Source organism: Leptodactylus fuscus, chromosome 4, assembly GCF_031893055.1.
Source record: "Leptodactylus fuscus isolate aLepFus1 chromosome 4, aLepFus1.hap2, whole genome shotgun sequence".
NCBI classification, from domain to species: Eukaryota; Metazoa; Chordata; class Amphibia; order Anura; family Leptodactylidae; genus Leptodactylus; species Leptodactylus fuscus.
In genome coordinates, this window is record NC_134268.1 from 200370920 (window position 1) to 200387895 (window position 16976).

The 16976-nt window shown below is 44.9% G+C and overlaps 1 protein-coding gene across 2 annotated transcripts; it reads left to right on the top strand.

The window, feature by feature from the left end:
* The first annotated feature begins 1123 nt into the window (after positions 1-1123).
* ZNF438 (zinc finger protein 438) lies at positions 1124-15311 on the top strand. Of its 2 annotated transcripts, none has more exons than XM_075271608.1 (3): positions 1124-1210; positions 7402-9070; positions 11259-15311. In XM_075271608.1, the coding sequence occupies exons 1-3, from the start codon at positions 1159-1161 to the stop codon at positions 11821-11823; spliced, it is 2286 nt and encodes a 761-aa protein (XP_075127709.1). In that variant the 5' UTR covers positions 1124-1158; the 3' UTR covers positions 11824-15311. The 2 variants fall into 2 exon arrangements, with proteins under 2 accessions (XP_075127709.1, XP_075127708.1); XM_075271607.1 differs by lacking the exon at positions 1124-1210 and adding an exon at positions 1312-1767.
* The last annotated feature ends 1665 nt before the right edge of the window (positions 15312-16976 follow it).

The following is a 16976-nucleotide window of genomic DNA, read 5'->3' on the forward strand; positions in this document are numbered from 1 at the left end:
ACAGCCCTGCTACATGCACATAACACATACACAGCCCTGCTACATGCACATAACACATACACAGCCCTGCTACATGCACATAACACATACACAGCCCTGCTACATGCACATAACACATACACAGCTCTGCTACATGCACATAACACATACACAGCCCTGCTACATGTACATAACACATACACAGCCCTGCTACATGCACATAACACATACACAGCCCTGCTACATGCACATAACACATACACAGCCCTGCTACATGCACATAACACATACACAGCTCTGCTACATGCACATAACACATACACAGCTCTGCTACATGTACATAACTCATACACAGCCCTGCTACATGTACATAACACATACACAGCCCTGCTACATGCACATAACACATACACAGCCCTGCTACATGCACATAACACATACACAGCCCTGCTACATGCACATAACACATACACAGCTCTGCTACATGCACATAACACATACACAGCTCTGCTACATGCACATAACACATACACAGCTCTGCTACATGTACATAACACATACACAGCCCTGCTACATGCACATAACACATACACAGCCCTGCTACATGCACATAACACATACACAGCTCTGCTACATGCACATAACACATACACAGCTCTGCTACATGTACATAACTCATACACAGCCCTGCTACATGCACATAACACATACACAGCCCTGCTACATGCACATAACACATACACAGCCCTGCTACATGCACATAACACATACACAGCCCTGCTACATGCACATAACACATACACAGCTCTGCTACATGCACATAACACATACACAGCCCTGCTACATGTACATAACACATACACAGCCCTGCTACATGCACATAACACATACACAGCCCTGCTACATGCACATAACACATACACAGCCCTGCTACATGTACATAACACAAGCAGACACACAACACATACACAGCTCCCCTGCACACACTCACACATACCCTGCTCCGTTACCTGCTCACGTGACTACTATTCCGTCCCCACCACCACAGCTCGCCCCCCCGACACATGACAGGTCACATGATGGTGACGTCACGGCAGGTCCTTGTCCCTCTAGGATGTAGCTGAGCTCCCGGCCGCCCCCGGTGCCTGCCATGTCCAGCGGTGCTGCAGAGGGGTCACTATGCATCATGTCCGGGAGATCAGTGCGGGGACAGCGGCGGCGGCTCCTCCAGGTATTTACCCTCCTGCCGGGCTCCAGGCTTTACCTCTGGGCTCACCTATATAGTGGGTGATATAAGTATCCGGCACGTCACCTATATAGTAACTCTATAGGTGCAGGTGACATGTCAGTGACATCCCATCCAGTGCACACAGGCACCAGGCCATACAGTAAGTAATGTGTAATATAGGAGGTGACACAGGGGAGGGACATGAGGAGCCCTGGGGGACCTGACAGCAGCCCAAATACTGAATACTAGTGACAGATAAGAAGCGCCGCACTGCATGATGGGTAAGACCAGCGAGCTGTCTCAAGACCTTCGCAACCTTATCGTTGCCAAACACACCAATGGCATTGGTTACCGAAGAATCTCCAAACTACTGACGGTCCCGGTGAGCACTGTAGGGGCCATAATCCGAAAGTGGAAAGAACATCACTTCACCGCAAACCGGCCGCGATCCGGGGCCCCCCGCAAGATTTCAGAGAGAGGAGTGAAAAGAATTATCCGAAGAGATGCCCAAGAGCCAAGGAGCGCCTGTGAAGACCTCCCGAAAGACCTGGAACCAACAGGTACAATAAGTAACGCCCTCACCCTCCACGTATGCACCGCGCAGGACTATATAGAGACGGGGCAAAACGTACCGCCATAGTGCGCCTGTATCATGTGGGGTGACTGCAGACGGGCGGACGTCTTCACCGGTTTCAGGGTTCACGAGTTTTATCACCATTATCCAACCAAATCCAAAGTGGAGGCAAAATCTAGAGATGGCGAAATAATAGGCAGACTATAAAATATCGGACTGACATTAAAGGGGGGTTCTCAGTTTTAAGGTGTTGTATAATAAAAAGTTGTGGAAGTTTGTGATTACTTTGTGTTGCAGTTCTTCAGGATCTCTGCTTGCTGCCACTGAATGGACAAATATCCTCACCAAACCCAACAACCACAGAGCTCTGAGAACGGTTCCGTAGGTGAACAATGAAGTCGCGTCACCTTGGAACTTTATGATGCCCTGCAGGCAATGGCATGGTGCTACATACTGTTTACAGTATTGTCCTTCGTGCCAGGTTCCCATTGGATTGGGGGGGGGGGTGACGCCTCTTTTACGCCCCACCTGTCAGTTTGGTTATCAGGGCTCTCATCATACAGATTAGAAGACACACACAGGCAGTCACTTTGCAAACCCATTTATGTGAATGGTTTTGAAAACTGACCACCGGGTTTCCGTCCCCTGTCCAGTTTCTCGGAGCAGAAGACGGAAACCCGTCGGATTGGCTAAAGCAAGACTGGGCGCCCTAAGTTCAAACGGCAGAAAATGAAGAGGAACTCCTCTTCATTTTCTACTGTTTATCGTCCGCCTGTACTGGTGACCTAGATGAGTCTGGAGCTGTGGGATGTGTGGCAAGATCAAGCAGGGCGCTAGTGTTGTCAGCGTCCTGCTGCAATCTCTGCCTTCCATTGAAGACCATCGGAGGCAGAATCTCTCACTGATTCGGGGGCGGAATCTGTCCCCAAATCCACTGCAAATTTCTCCATGGGAACTTAGCCTATATTCCCAATTATTAGGAAGCTTCTCCTGGACTTGGATGATTTGCCGACTTTTTTGGAAATTGTAAAGTTCTCCTCTTTTTCTAAGAGCTTTTCAAACATTCAGGGAGATATGGCAGATATGCCTTAAAGGGGTTGTCCAGGAACTGCTAATTTAGTGAGATTAGTGGAGAAGGAGATGTGGCCACTCCAGAGGCCGAGACGCTTCAGATCACATGACCCAGGCCTTGGGACATAGCCAGAACACCCCCGGGTCCATCAGCTGCAATGAGCTGCTTTAAAGGGGTTGGCTGGACCTAAATCAAGTTTTCATACTCATGACCTATCCACCTCAGTATGTGATCTATGATGGTCCAGCCCCCATACAGATCAGCTGCTGTAGCAGTCTCCGAGTCCTGGACGGTCGGCACGTGCAGCATAGGTCCTATTCAAGTACTAGGAGTGGTGCTTCGGTTGACTGTTACCACAGCTTTGTGGTGCACAGAGCTGCTGCATCGGTCCTATTACTTGAATGCCTCACACACCGTCCGTCCACTATCAACTTGTGGCACCCGGGTGTCAGAGCCCGACAGATCACATGCTCCATTTCAGCCCAGACAACCCCTTTAAGTCGATCCTGGTCACCCGTATGGATGCTGCACCATAATGCATCACTATAAACATGACTAGAGGGGGATTGTAAGGAAACCTCGCGTAACAAGCGGGTTACATGTGGGGGTCACTTATTTTCATTAGGTTTCCATTCACTGACTGCAAGCAGAAACACAAAGTGTATGAGAAAGTTTCAGGACGGCGTACTTTACACACATAGATCTGGAAAGTCTGTTTTAATATATTTCATGAAACTCAAGTAACTCCTGAATCTTAAAGGGGTTTTCTAGGACTAAAACACTGATGGCCTATCCAAGTGATAGGACATTATCCCATCGGTGGTGATCCATCAGCCGGAACGCTTCGAAGCCACTTTCATTTTGCATTCTGTTCCTGAAAAATGAAAAATAATAATAATTATAATAAGAAATTTTATTTCTATAGCGCCAACATATTCCGCAGCGCTGTACAATTTGTAGGGTTCAAATACAGACAGAAAGATACATTACAAAGAAATAGTCACTTCACACAATGGGACTGAGGGCCCTGCTCACAAGAGCTTACAATCTATGAGGTAGAGGAGGTGACACAAGAGGTAGCAGGGGCGATATTGCTTATGCAGAGGTCAGACACTTTTGTAATAGAGGTGACTGTCATTACACAAACATTTAAGCCTCTTGTCCAGTGTACTGTATACATACATTGTAATAGATGCCGTACAGTAGCATATACAGTACAGTACAGTCTCCTATACAGAGGCTGACACATGCCAAAAAGATAATCTTGGCTTTTGTCTGGTGACAAAACATATACAATGGGTTCCATTGATGTCAATGGGAACTGAGCTACATTACCTGCCCCTAGGCAATGTACTGAGCACAGAGCCAACTGCTCCGGACCCTGTATTGTGTATAGTACGGGTGTTGGAAGCGGGCCCCATACAGCTGAGGTTTAGTTCACATCTGCGTTCAGTATTCCGTTCCATTTGGGGACCCCCCGAATGGAATACTGAATGCATTAAAAAGCTGTTAGCTAAGAAACCACATGGACCCCATAGACCAGGGATAGGGAACCTTCGGCTCTCCAGCTGCTGTGAAACTACAACTGCCATCATGCTCCATTCAATTCCATGGGAGTTCCAAGAACAGCCGAGCAAGCATGCATGCTGGGAGTTGTAGATTTGCAACAGTTGGAGAGCCGCACGTTCCCTACCCCTGCCATAGAATGGGGTCCGTGTGTTTTCCGCGCTGTGTCCGTATGAATCATGCGGAGACAAAAGTACTTCAAGCACTGATTTTGTTTCTGCATGATTCATGCAAAAACACACGGACCCCATTATAGTCCATAGTGCTTTTAGGACTGGCATACATTTCAGGTATAACTCCTGCCAGCTCTCTGCCCTGAATTCCAGTATTGTTGGCCTGAGGCGTCATCATTCTGCCCACTATCGTTTTATTGAGCGGGCAGCAGAAGTAACAAGGTGGTGCCGGTTAGGTGCATGTTATAGCCGTGCAATAAATAAGCGCCACTTCTGCACCCACCTAGATAGGATAGTCAGTTCCCCCCAATGTGCATGTACCCCAGTGTGCATATGGTCTCTTTCAGTGGGATTGTCGAACAGTTCGTTGTGTATGCGGCTGCCGCTTTTTCTTGGGCACAGTTTGGTCATTTTCTTATCAATAAATCAGTAGCCATTTTTTTTCTCAGATCACAGCGGGGCTGTTAATTGTAAGTTAATACGATTCTTAGAACTGTCTTAAGTCTTCCCGTATTACAGTGTGCATTCATTTCTGTACTTTGATCGTACAATTAAAATGTGCCATTTTCTTGAATATTAATGTGTTAATTTTGCTCGCAGCGCCCATACATTTCAAGTGCAAAGCTTCAAAGATCCCTGTGTTTTTCCTTCCATGTGGAGCCCCGCCAGGCTGCTTACAAGAGACATTCATTATTCCGATAATATTACTACACTTGATACCAGGACCCATATTTTGGAGTACAGCCAAAGCATCAGCAAAAGCTTGTTAATATAATATATTGATTTACGCGTATAGATCGTGTGCAGTAGTTTCCTGCTATCCCTTAATGCTGTGAATGCGAGGATGCTGGCGATGACTATGGTGCACGTTATGTCCGCTCTAAGGGTTGGTTCACATCTGCATTCAGTAATCCATTCCCGAACGGAATACCAAACGCAATTGCAAGCGCTATGCAGTGAAAGCACACGGACCCCATAGACTATAATGGGGTCCATGTGCTTGCTGCCAGATCTCCGCACGAGTTCACAATCTACTTTCCTGTCCGCATGATTCGTGCGGGTCGCGCACGGCAAGCACACAGACCCCATTATAGTCTATGGGGTCCGTGTGCTTTCACTGCACAGCGCTTGCAGTTGCGTTTGGTATTCCGTTCGGAGGGTCTCCATGCGGACTCCCCGAATGGATTATCGAATGCAGATGTGAATGAAGGGTCAGTTCTTATGAGTAAATTCTATGAACTGTGGTCTCTGATACACACAAAATGAACGTTTAGTCTCCGAACAACCCCTTTAATTTTATTTGTGAACTGTTAGTGTCAGGATACAGAGTCGCCGCGGTCTCCTTGCTGCGCGGCGTCTCCCTGGGAGACGTGTTAGGAGTTCTATTGGGTGTGCTTAGGTGATTAAGGGTTAATCTTTTCCTTGCCTTCAGTCTCCATGTCATTAGCCATCAGGTGTGTTCTCTGCTGCTATTTAATCCCCACCCAGGCATGGATCCTTGCCAGCCTTCCTGGTTCCTCTGCTCAGTCTTATTCCCTGTCTGTTTGTATTCGGTCTGTTTCTTGGTTTTTAGACCCGGCTTGTATTTTTGACTATCCCTTGTCTTTTGATTTGGTACCTTTATTATATCTCCTGGCTTGACCTCTTGCTCGTCTGACCTCGCCTTCTCTTCTGTGTCTTGCTGGGACTTGTGGTCCTCCCTGGTTCCATGCTGTTTTAATCTTTTGTTTTGCATTGCAGTTACACTGTGCTTTCTGTTTAGGTGTGACCCCGTGACTCCAGTCCCTAGGACTTTCAGGGCCTCCTCTTCCCTTATCCTAGCCGCCGGATAGAAGGTTAGGAGCCGTGGTAGGCGCACTTCAATTAGGAAGTGCATGGGTCTGCCTCATCTCAGATATTACAGCATAGTTATAGCTGCAGGGCCTGCGACCCCTTTTGTCATTAGTTGCACAGTGTTGCTTTCCCAGCTGTGTCACTTTGCACTGCCTGACCCTGACTCCAATCCTTACAGTTAGAGTATCTTTCCTAGGCCTTGGTGTACTAAGTAATTGGTTCAACACCTATAAATATAAACCGAGGTGCAGAAATCATGAAAACTTATTTCTGTGAGGATCCAAGGGTGTAAGCTGTCTAGTGGTTTGTTCACTTTACACTTGATCTTACATCAGATATGGATAGAAGAGGTTGGAAGAGCAACCATATGATAGCCAAGAAATCTTGTGTACTATATTAAGTAGTTGAACCAAGACACAAGACTGCTCCCCAAGCCACACAAGTCTCTCCACATCCGATGTGAAGTCAAGACTGCTTACACCCATGAATCCTCCAAGAGCTAAGGTCTGTTCTTTCTTTAGCCCCTTTTTCCATATGGACTATATCCACATTCAGCCACTAGTTCTATTAATACTATACAGTAGACCTGACATAAATCTGCAATGTTTTTATTATATTATATTAGATTTATCTAACTTGGTCTAAAGATCTATTTTGGGTCTGAATCCAACCAAAGATAACATCTGTGAGGAGTTTGTATGTTGTTCCCATGTTTGTGTAGGTTACCTCCGGGTACTCCGGTTTCCTCCCACACTCACAAAGGCATTCCGCTTTGGGATTTAGATTGTGAGCCCTGCTTGGTACAAAGAGTATTGACAATGCCTGTATATCACTGCCGAATATGTTGGCGTTATAAGAAGAGAAGTACATTTACAATGTAGTCCTCTAGTGCTGAGCGCCATGATGAAAAATGGAACATTGGCTTGTTGGATATACTATCCTACGTATTTCACCAAAATGTTCATGTGTTTTGCAGATGATTCGAAGATCCCCATTGGATCTACTGGGACTATGCACTGCAGGAAGACTGTTCCCAACACAACTCACTTTAGAACTATTGCACCGAAAGTGGCGCCAAAGATTGTACCTTCCTATTCATCCACCACTTATCCGCCCTCCATATCTGATGTTGCTAAACCTTTAGTTACTAACACACAGAATTATGCTTTAATGAAAGTAGCCGGCCATGACGGGACTTTTTCCCTTGTAGCTTTACCACAAGTCGCTTCACCAATGATACAAACCACTGGTATACCTTTGCAAGAAAATCTCAAATTGCCCATTCCAAGGTATCAACCTGCTCGCAGCAAAAAGTTCCTCAACAAGAAAACAAAGGGTGCGTCTAATCCAAAACCAGAAATGTCTAATGTGCAGATAAATCAAGACGGACCTTCCGAAGCGACTGCAAAGTTAGTCCTGAAGACTGAAAAAACGGAACCTTTGGCAGTAGTGGAAGAGTCTGGCTTCGAAAGCAGGATGTTCCTGGGAAGTGGAGCAGAGGTTTGTGAAGGAAATAAGTCTACAATTTCGAATATGGAGAAGAGTATAAACCCAACTTTTTGCACGGGAAGCTCTGTAAAACCCAGAACTGATATTGAGAAGACTGTTGGTTCCTCAGACGGTGCGCCGTTGGTTAGATGTGAAAGCACCAAAGTGGTCGATTCTACGAACTCCTTGACGGTCATCTCTCCGGTTGTTTTTGGCAGTCCACTTCATCTTCTCCAATCTGTTCCTAAAGGAAAATTGCCTATTTTGCCTTATTCAAAAATCAAAAAATCGATCGCTTTGGAAACGAATGCCACTAAGTCAAATGTAGGTCAACCTGGCCAAGTCCAAATCTCTTCTCCTCCTGTCAATGTCCTAAAGGTCTCCACTTTGGACAGCCCAGGCCCACCAGCTCTGACGTCCGGTTCCAGCATTTTGACCAAGCAAAATTATGGCTTGGGAAGGAAACGGGGGAAGAGACGAAAACCTTACAGTGAGATGTCGGGCTACCAAACCAAAATGAGACTTGTTGGAAGTAAGCTCATCATTTGCAAGGAAAAATGCAAGGAAAAATGCAAGGCTGAGGTTGAGACCAGCGGTAAAAGTGAAGTCTCATTGAAGAAATATCGAAACATAATGCCAAAACCAATGGCGGAGACTCAGAGCTTGTCATCGCTGAATGCCTCCAACACTTTGCTTCCATCAAATATGGCTGAGGGTCATCTCAGAAATAGGTTGTGTGGTGGTAGACTTCACAGATGGAGACAAGGAGACCATTCTGTATTGACTCCAAGGAATACAGCGAAGGTCTGGTACAAGTGTCACGTCTGTGATCATAGCTTCCAGTTCAAGCATCACTTACAAGATCACTTGAACGGTCACAGTAACAAGAGACCTCACCACTGTCGTCTATGTCGGAAGTCCTACGTGCACTCGGGTAGTCTCAGCACTCACATGAGGCTCCACCATAGCGAGAGCCGTCTCAAGAAGTTAATGTGCTGTGAGTTCTGTGCCAAGGTCTTTGGACACATTCGGGTTTATTTTGGTCACCTTAAGGAAGTTCACCGAGTGATTATAAGCACAGAGTCTTCATGTAAGACACCAGAGAAGAAAAATCTGACTCTCAAAGTGAAATCTGAAGATGACGTATTACTGCATAGGTAAGTGTAATGTCTCCTCATTATTCAATGGAGATGAGGCGATGCTTTTGTGTACAGGTGTGAATATGTGTCTTACTTCACCTTTATACACTGGAGCGCTACTGCTTTACATTATAGGATTAGGTGGATCCTTTGGATTTGAGTTCTTCCACCCATGTGTACGAGATCTTTTGCTTTGCCGTTTCATCCCACTGATTGTATCTGTTATATATAGTAAGTGTAACTAAACTTTCGGACAACTTGTGACTTTATGGCAGTATTTGTCTCATAAATACATTTTGTAATATACTTTATTAACAGATTTTGTCTCCTTTCTGTGAAATCCTGCATTTATCCTCTTTCCCTTGTTTCTGTATTGAAAGCTGTTCCTGCCTCCCACTGATGTTACTGTATATGGAGTCGGGGGCTGTTTAACATGTAAAGATATAACTGTTTGAGGGTCCCCAAAACTCATTCTCTTTACACAGCCCCGCACTCCATACACAGTAACATTCAGTGGGAGGCAGGAACAGCTCTCAATACAGAAACAAGGGAAAGAGTGACAAAATACAGGATTTCACAGAAAGGAGACAAAATCTGTTAATAAAGTATATTACAAAATGTATTAATGACAGAAATACTGACAGAAAATCAAAGGTTAAGGGGCAACTGGTGGCTCAGTGGTTAGCACTGCAGCCTTGCAGCGCTGGAGTCCTGGGTTCGAGTCCACCGGGAACAACATCTGCAAGGAGTTTGTATGTTCTCCCCAGTGTTTAAGTGGATTTCCTCCCATTCTACAAAGACATACTGATAGGAAAATAAATGTACATTGTAATCCCTGTATGGGGCTCACAGCCTACATATTTAAAAAAAAAAACAAAAAAAAAAAACAATCAAAAGTTATCTGAAAGTTTAGTTACACTTTAGGGGGCATTCACACGTGTGCCTGGTGTCCGTCCTGTGCCGTTCCAACAGGTTTCCATCCTCAGCCTCGAGAAACTGGACAGGGGACGGAAACCCAGTGGTCTGCATTAAAACTCATTTGTTTTTTTTCAGTTGGACATATAGGCCAAAAAAAAAACGTTTCCCCATGGAGAGACCGTCGGGTTTCCATACTCAACCACGAGAAACTGGGCAAGGGAAGGAAACCCTGCTGTCTGCTTTAAAGGGATCCTATCATTAAAAATAATTTTTTGTGACTAACACGTAGGAATAGCCGTAAGAATGGCTATTCTTCTCCTACCTTTAGATGTCTTCTCCACGCCACCGTTCGGTAGAAATCCAGGATTTCGTTGGTATGCAAATGGGGGCATCCCCAATGCTGCGAGAGAACTCTCCAGCGCCGCCTCCATCTTCTTCAGGAATGGTCTCTTCACACGTCTTCTTCCAGCGCTGGAGGTCAAACTTCTAAGCCTCGGGAAGAGTTCACTGCGCATGCCCGTGGCCCCAATAAAATGGCCGCTTACACAGTAAAAAAGCGCCCATTTTCTTGTGTCCTGTGGGCATGCCCGAGGCCTAGAAGTTTAACTGCCAGCGTCGGAAGAAGAGGCGTGAAGAGGCCGTTCCTGAAGAAGATGGAGGCGGCGCTGGAGAGTTCTCTCGCAGCATTTGGGACGCCCCAGTACTGTTTGAGCGCTGAGGACCACTCCCAGTGCTGAGAACTCATTTGCATACTGACGAAAATCAGGATTTATACCAAACAGCTGCGCGAAGAAGACATCTAAAGGTAGGAGAAAGATAGCCTTTCTTAAAGCTATTCCTATGGGTTAGGCACAAAAAATTGTGTTTTAATGATAGGATCCCTTTAATGAGTGCAATTGATACAGAAAGTTATTTTTTTGGGAAAGTTGCATAAGGCTTATTTATTGTACTTAGCTGCTTTGGCCTTGACTCTCCCATACACTTGCATGCTTTGCTCATCCAACCCTACATCTTTTGTCAATGGGACGAGGGGAGTAGATCATTGCAAGAATCTGCTGTGAGAACATAAAGAGCGGGCATGCTACAATTCAGCAGTTCAATCTTTCTCTCCCCCATTGTCTGCGGTTGGGGGCAAGTCAGAGGCCCTAGCGCACGTCAGATGGCCCTGCTGAACTCACATTCCAACAATAATGGAAGGGGTGGTTGTTCTTTTGGGGTTCCTTGGCAATTATTGTTCAATTTCTTTTAGACGACTAACGCAGACGATCATCTATGGTTTTCATTACAGAGAAAAGAGCCTCAGCAATGAGGATGACTCCATCCCCGGACCAACAGATCAGATCAGACTACAGATCAAGTGCGGACGTTGTCATTTCATAGCTCCGACTTTTTCAGACATGAAGCTCCATTTGTTTAGCGTCCATGGAGATAAATCTCAAGAAGTATTGCCAGAAGGAGTCTTGGAAAGCAAAAAAGGTGTCCAAGAAGAGGTGGTTAAACAAGCAACTCATCACTGGAGGCTACTGAATGAAAGACGACATGGGGCTAGGGGCGGCGGCCACAACATGGGGCCCGCTGGTACAAGTAGATCGCAACAGCCTTGTACTTCTGACAACGCTGCAAGCGAGTCTGCTCCACCAGTGGAAGGGAAAGACAACCAGAGCCAAAGTATGAAGCTTTCCGAAGTCACGTTCTTCTCCAGGAACCATTACAACTGCCTGCTCTGCGCACAAATGTTACAAACCCAGAAGGATGCCTTTGAACATTGGGAGAAGAAGCACAACTGTGAGAACCCTTCGCTGCTTTGGACCATCTTCAGTTCATTGCCCAAGAATGATCACAAAACCACTTGAAAGCCTTTTGCCTCACGAGAAGGTCACGGCGTCTTCTGCACTGATCTGTAGTCAACGTGACCCCGACTTTTGTGTCTTATTTCTGCGGTTTTATATTGTTGTGAGATTTGTTCCGATTTGATAACTTAATTTTTTTATATGCTGTATGTCTAGTCCTTTTATTGTATATAAGATATTTTTTGGCTTTTGGCAGTTTGACACATTGTGAAATGTCCAGAGCCATCGCTGTGTGGCAGGAGCTAAGATATTAGTGTCTATTTTGGACAGGAGCGGACACAGAATCTCAAGAAGGAGTAGTTTTGCTATTTTGCATTTATGTACAGACCTAAGAATATATGAGGGTAGGGACTTATAGACGTAGTTACTCGATGGGAAACCTGCTGCCTGTGTCACCACTAGGGGGAGCTAAATCTATAAAGGTGTATACAACTCGTATGGAAGTATCTGTATGCAGGCAAATGCTGTGAACTGGGACAGCAAATAGGTCAAGGACCACACCACAAGTAGTATAGGAGTTGCGAGATGATCTGGTGCATTTGGATTCGGTAGGCCTGCATCCATAGCAGTCAAGATGGTGGCGATCACCTCGTTTACTTGTAGTGTCATCCTCTTCTGTACTGCAAGCATTTGCTTTATAGGCAGATACAGGAGAATCTTCTGTATGTGCTGGCAAAGGACAGGACATAACCTAGTAGACAGCCACATGGCTAAATTGAGTCCTTGCTACCGATGCTGCTGAATTGTGTCACGACAACTAGTGCTTACATACAGTACAGTACAAGCTTATGGCATTTTAAAGATTTCTCCAGAAAGAGCTAATCCCTATAAAGAGGTTTTCCCAGACTTAGTAGCTGATAACTTATTCTTAGTATAGGTCATCCATTATAGGACCTATATAGGACTGTTTCTGCTTCACAGGTCATGTAAAGTTTTGTTAGTGGGGCACATGGCCTGATTGCATCTCAGTCCCATTCAAGGGAATGGACTGAACTGCTATACCAAGCACAGCCACTATACAAACGTCTGGCACTGTTCTTGGTAAGTAGGGAGGAGGCCGCACTACTCACCCGGATACTGCAGCCTCTTCATACAGCTGATGGCCGGGATCCCGGGTGTCGGATCTTCAGTGGATTACCTGTACTTTATAAGATCATCCATTATTAAGCCTGAAAAGCCCCCTTTAATCTTGAGATATGCTGAGGCCTAGTCCATGAGGTCTTAGCATGTCCTGTATGATTGTGTTAATGTAACTCTCACTCCAGCACATGTGCATGCTGGTGACGTTGTGTTTTTGAACACATTTTCATACTCCGTACGTCAGAGTGACCCTCGCTGTTATTAAAGTCACATTACGTGTAGCCATTTTCCTGTGGATAGAAGTTTCTTGCAGTGCCTTTATTCATTCACATAGGAAACTGAATGGGACTTACTAGAGATACAGTCCAGTCCCAACCTCTGTGCAGATACAGACGTCTCAATGGACGATGATGTCATCGCACTGCTTTGATTACATCACTTTAGATCAAGCAGAGCCACGTTTGCTGTGAATTTTTACCATTTAAGATAAAGTTATTTTCAAGTCTGACAGTTCACAGATTCTTGTGCTTGTGGTTTTTCATTTCCAGAGTATCAATATCTTCTATAATCATACTTAATGAAGGATAATATTCTGTCTGCCTTCATCTACCACTAGGGGGAGCTTAAGAGCTTATTGTATAATGTATGCTTTTATTGCATAAATAAGGGGCAGATTTAGTAATGCTGTCTTAGGCTGAGGCCCCACGTTGATATCTGGAGTCTGGCACTCGGGATCCCCCACCAATCAGATGCTTGAATGGGACAGTGCTGCAATTACATTGCACGGCCACTATGAAACAGGCCATATGCAATGTAAAGAGTGAAGAGGTTTACCACAGCCCCTTTAAAGAGCTGGTAAGCCGGAATCCTGGTTGTCAGACCCTCTCTGATCTCTTCTTGTGACCTATGCTGGGGATAGATATAAAAATGAATCCAAAAATCTCCTAAAATTCAGACAGCTTTACAAATGCCCCAAATTTATCTTAGCGGTTCATGCTGGATGATAAATTTGATGCATCATTAAGTAGGATGGGATTAAAAAGCTAAATGTCATCCAAGAAAGGAGTTAGCTTTCGACGCAGAAGGAAGTAGTCAATGGATAAATGTGCTTAAAGGGGTTGTCCAGGAATTGGACCAACCTCTGTGCTGAATTAAAAAGAAAAAACATACCAGCGCTCCATTGTCCACCGCTGGTGTTCATTTGATCACTTTGCCAAAAAACCTGTACCCCACATGACCACTGAGACCAATCACTGGTAAAGAACCAACGACCTATGCGAGTGACATCATCGGTCCCTCTCCAGCAACGGCTAAGCCCATTGATATCAGTGGTCTTGTGGGGTACAGGACTTTCTGGCAAGCACAAGCCGAAACTGGCCTTAGATAATGGGGGAGCGGCAGGGTCAGATGAGTATGCCATAGGTTGGCCCAATTCCTGGACAACCCCTTTAAGTAAGTCTTATAGTCAGTGTCTAAGACGTTGTCTTTATTTTGCTTATGATAGTATGTACGTGTTGTGTTGTAAGTGCCTTAAAATGATTCAGGAAGAAAGGGGTTAAGTTATATATGTATATATGTGTCACGATTTGTTCCGTTCACCAAAGATGACGCGTGACGTTACTACCTTTATATAATCTTCATCTGTTCTTGGTTTAGGGTCATGTCCGTAAATGTCTAGAAAATTCTGGTTGATCAAAGATTGACGAATTTTTATAAATTTTTGGGTTAGTGAACGTTAATATTTGTTTCCTACGTTGCACAGATAATTTTTTTTTTCTCTCTGTAGAATAGGATTGACAATCTAACCATTCCTTATCTGAATGTACGATATCACTGACAGTATAATATCTGGCGCGGTCGCCTTCGGCCAGACACCTCGCAGTTCTCATTCCAGCAGCTCTTACGTTTGCCTCTTATATTACTGTTATGTTATTATCTGTGTGGTCGGATTTTGTTCAGTGTGATCACATAAAAAAGTCAAAATGTTGCTCTGGCCATGAATATCGTTGCGATTTCATCTTCCGAGGCTTAAATATATGGCAGTGTTAATATTTTTATATAATATCCAGACACAAGCTATCATTTAGATTTGACGGAGCGGCATCAGAATGTATGGATGTGTTTTTCCCATATACAAAGAAAATAACCCCCAATAGTCCATCCATGTATCCATATAGGAGAAATCCAGTTAAAGGCGTTCTCCAGGTTCTATTTGGGACGAACTTTGGGTTTCCTGGTTAGTTCTTACCCAGGGTCATGTGTTCAGAACCAGCACCTAAACCTCTCTGCCTCCTCTGGTTACCTGTGCTATGGGGCTGGCTTTACTATTAGGGTATGTTCACATGGATTTGGGGGCAGATTCCACCCAGAGATCACAGCAGGACACTGAAAAATAACCGTCCTGCTTGATCTTGCCATTGATTCAGCCATTGGTTCGAGACTTCCTGATTCATCTTTGCCTTATCAGTGGTGGATAGACACGCCGGGATGCCATTGCCATCCATCATGGCGGAATATGGGAGCAGGAATTCCCTTCTATCGATCTAGTCTGCCAGCCCCAATAGTACAAGTCACTGGTAGAGAACAGAGGAAGTGCGACTCAGGTATAAGGTGCTGGATCCATTCATGTGAACCTTCCTGGAAACCCAAGGTGCCTCCCAAATAGAACTACGGAGAAGTAACTCTACAAACACTCCTTGGAGATCCCTTTTAAAGGGCTTGTCCAGCCGGCAAAAACAAAATGACCACCATTTCTAAATACTATAAGAATTAGTACGCAATTCACCAATCCTGTGCTGCTCCCTGCTAGTCAGCCAATCTCTGTCTGTAGTTGTGACCTGTAGAGGTCGCTGTAACGATCAGTGATTGACTGCGGTGGTCATGAGTCCATGTCGTGATGTCATCAGGCGAAGACGTATACAGAGAATGGCAGAGGACTGGGAGGTTGCGGATCGGAAGGTGAATATTACTTCCTTTGTTCCTTTATCGTCTGGTCCTACAGATATGTAAGAAGATCACAGGGACGTTTAAAGTCATTGCCTATGGTTTGAGCTCTATATTGTCGAAATACGGTAATGGAAAGTCTGTGATCCCCGGCTGACCCCACATGTCTTATTCCATATGTCTTGGATATCTTTTATTTTGCACCTTAAAGGGGTATGCCCATCTCCAATGCTATCCATTGAATGGGCCTAAAGATCTACTTGTGCCAATGTATTCCTCCATTAATCCTGTAACATAACCCAAAGCTTACAGAGTATATACACCTGTACAACCTGTGGGATCCTGCAGTGCTTCCAAAATAAAAATAATAAAGCTTTACAAATAGTGTTGATAAAAAAAATCCCCGTTTTGTGTATGTAATCCCTATGCCCATATATATATTACTATGGTTACAGACTACACACCCAGCTTGTGTTGTCAGATTCTGCAGTCATGTCTTACTCCAAGTAATAACATTACCGCGCAGGACCAGACAGCACACTGGCTTCACCTGTAGTCACAGCAACACACTAGTCTGTATTGGAGCTGTATACCCGAAACGGTAGGATACTAGTAGTCAAGATCAGGAGCAAAGATACATCGGGACTACAAATAAATCATTTGTATTGGGGGTTTACCGGTTAATTCTGTGAGTTTACGTTTTTTTTGTTATTTGTTCTGAATACCAGATCTCGGTCCTGCGCTCACAGCCTTCAGCAGCTCGTACAGCAGGAAATCGAGACGAGAATACTTATCACAGCCGGCCGCATTGACCAGGCGGGATATAAATAGAATTAGCGGCCTCCTGTTATTCTAGTTGGTTAATTGAAAATCAAATTGAGCTGGAGGGACAGAGGGCGATGTCTGCGAACAGAATTGTAGCCCCTATGACGGCGATGTGACCAAGGCGGGAATCTGATGGATCATTTATGGGAACGCACTGTGTGACCTATGAGGATCTCTGGAGAGTCCTACAGAGTAGGGGGTTTTACTAGAAGGTGTTGTGTCTAGTCGTTGTCCCCCATGGGACTGGAACAAGCACTACCGTTAGGATGAGTATAATGGAGAGTAATGGATATGTCTATCGTCATCAG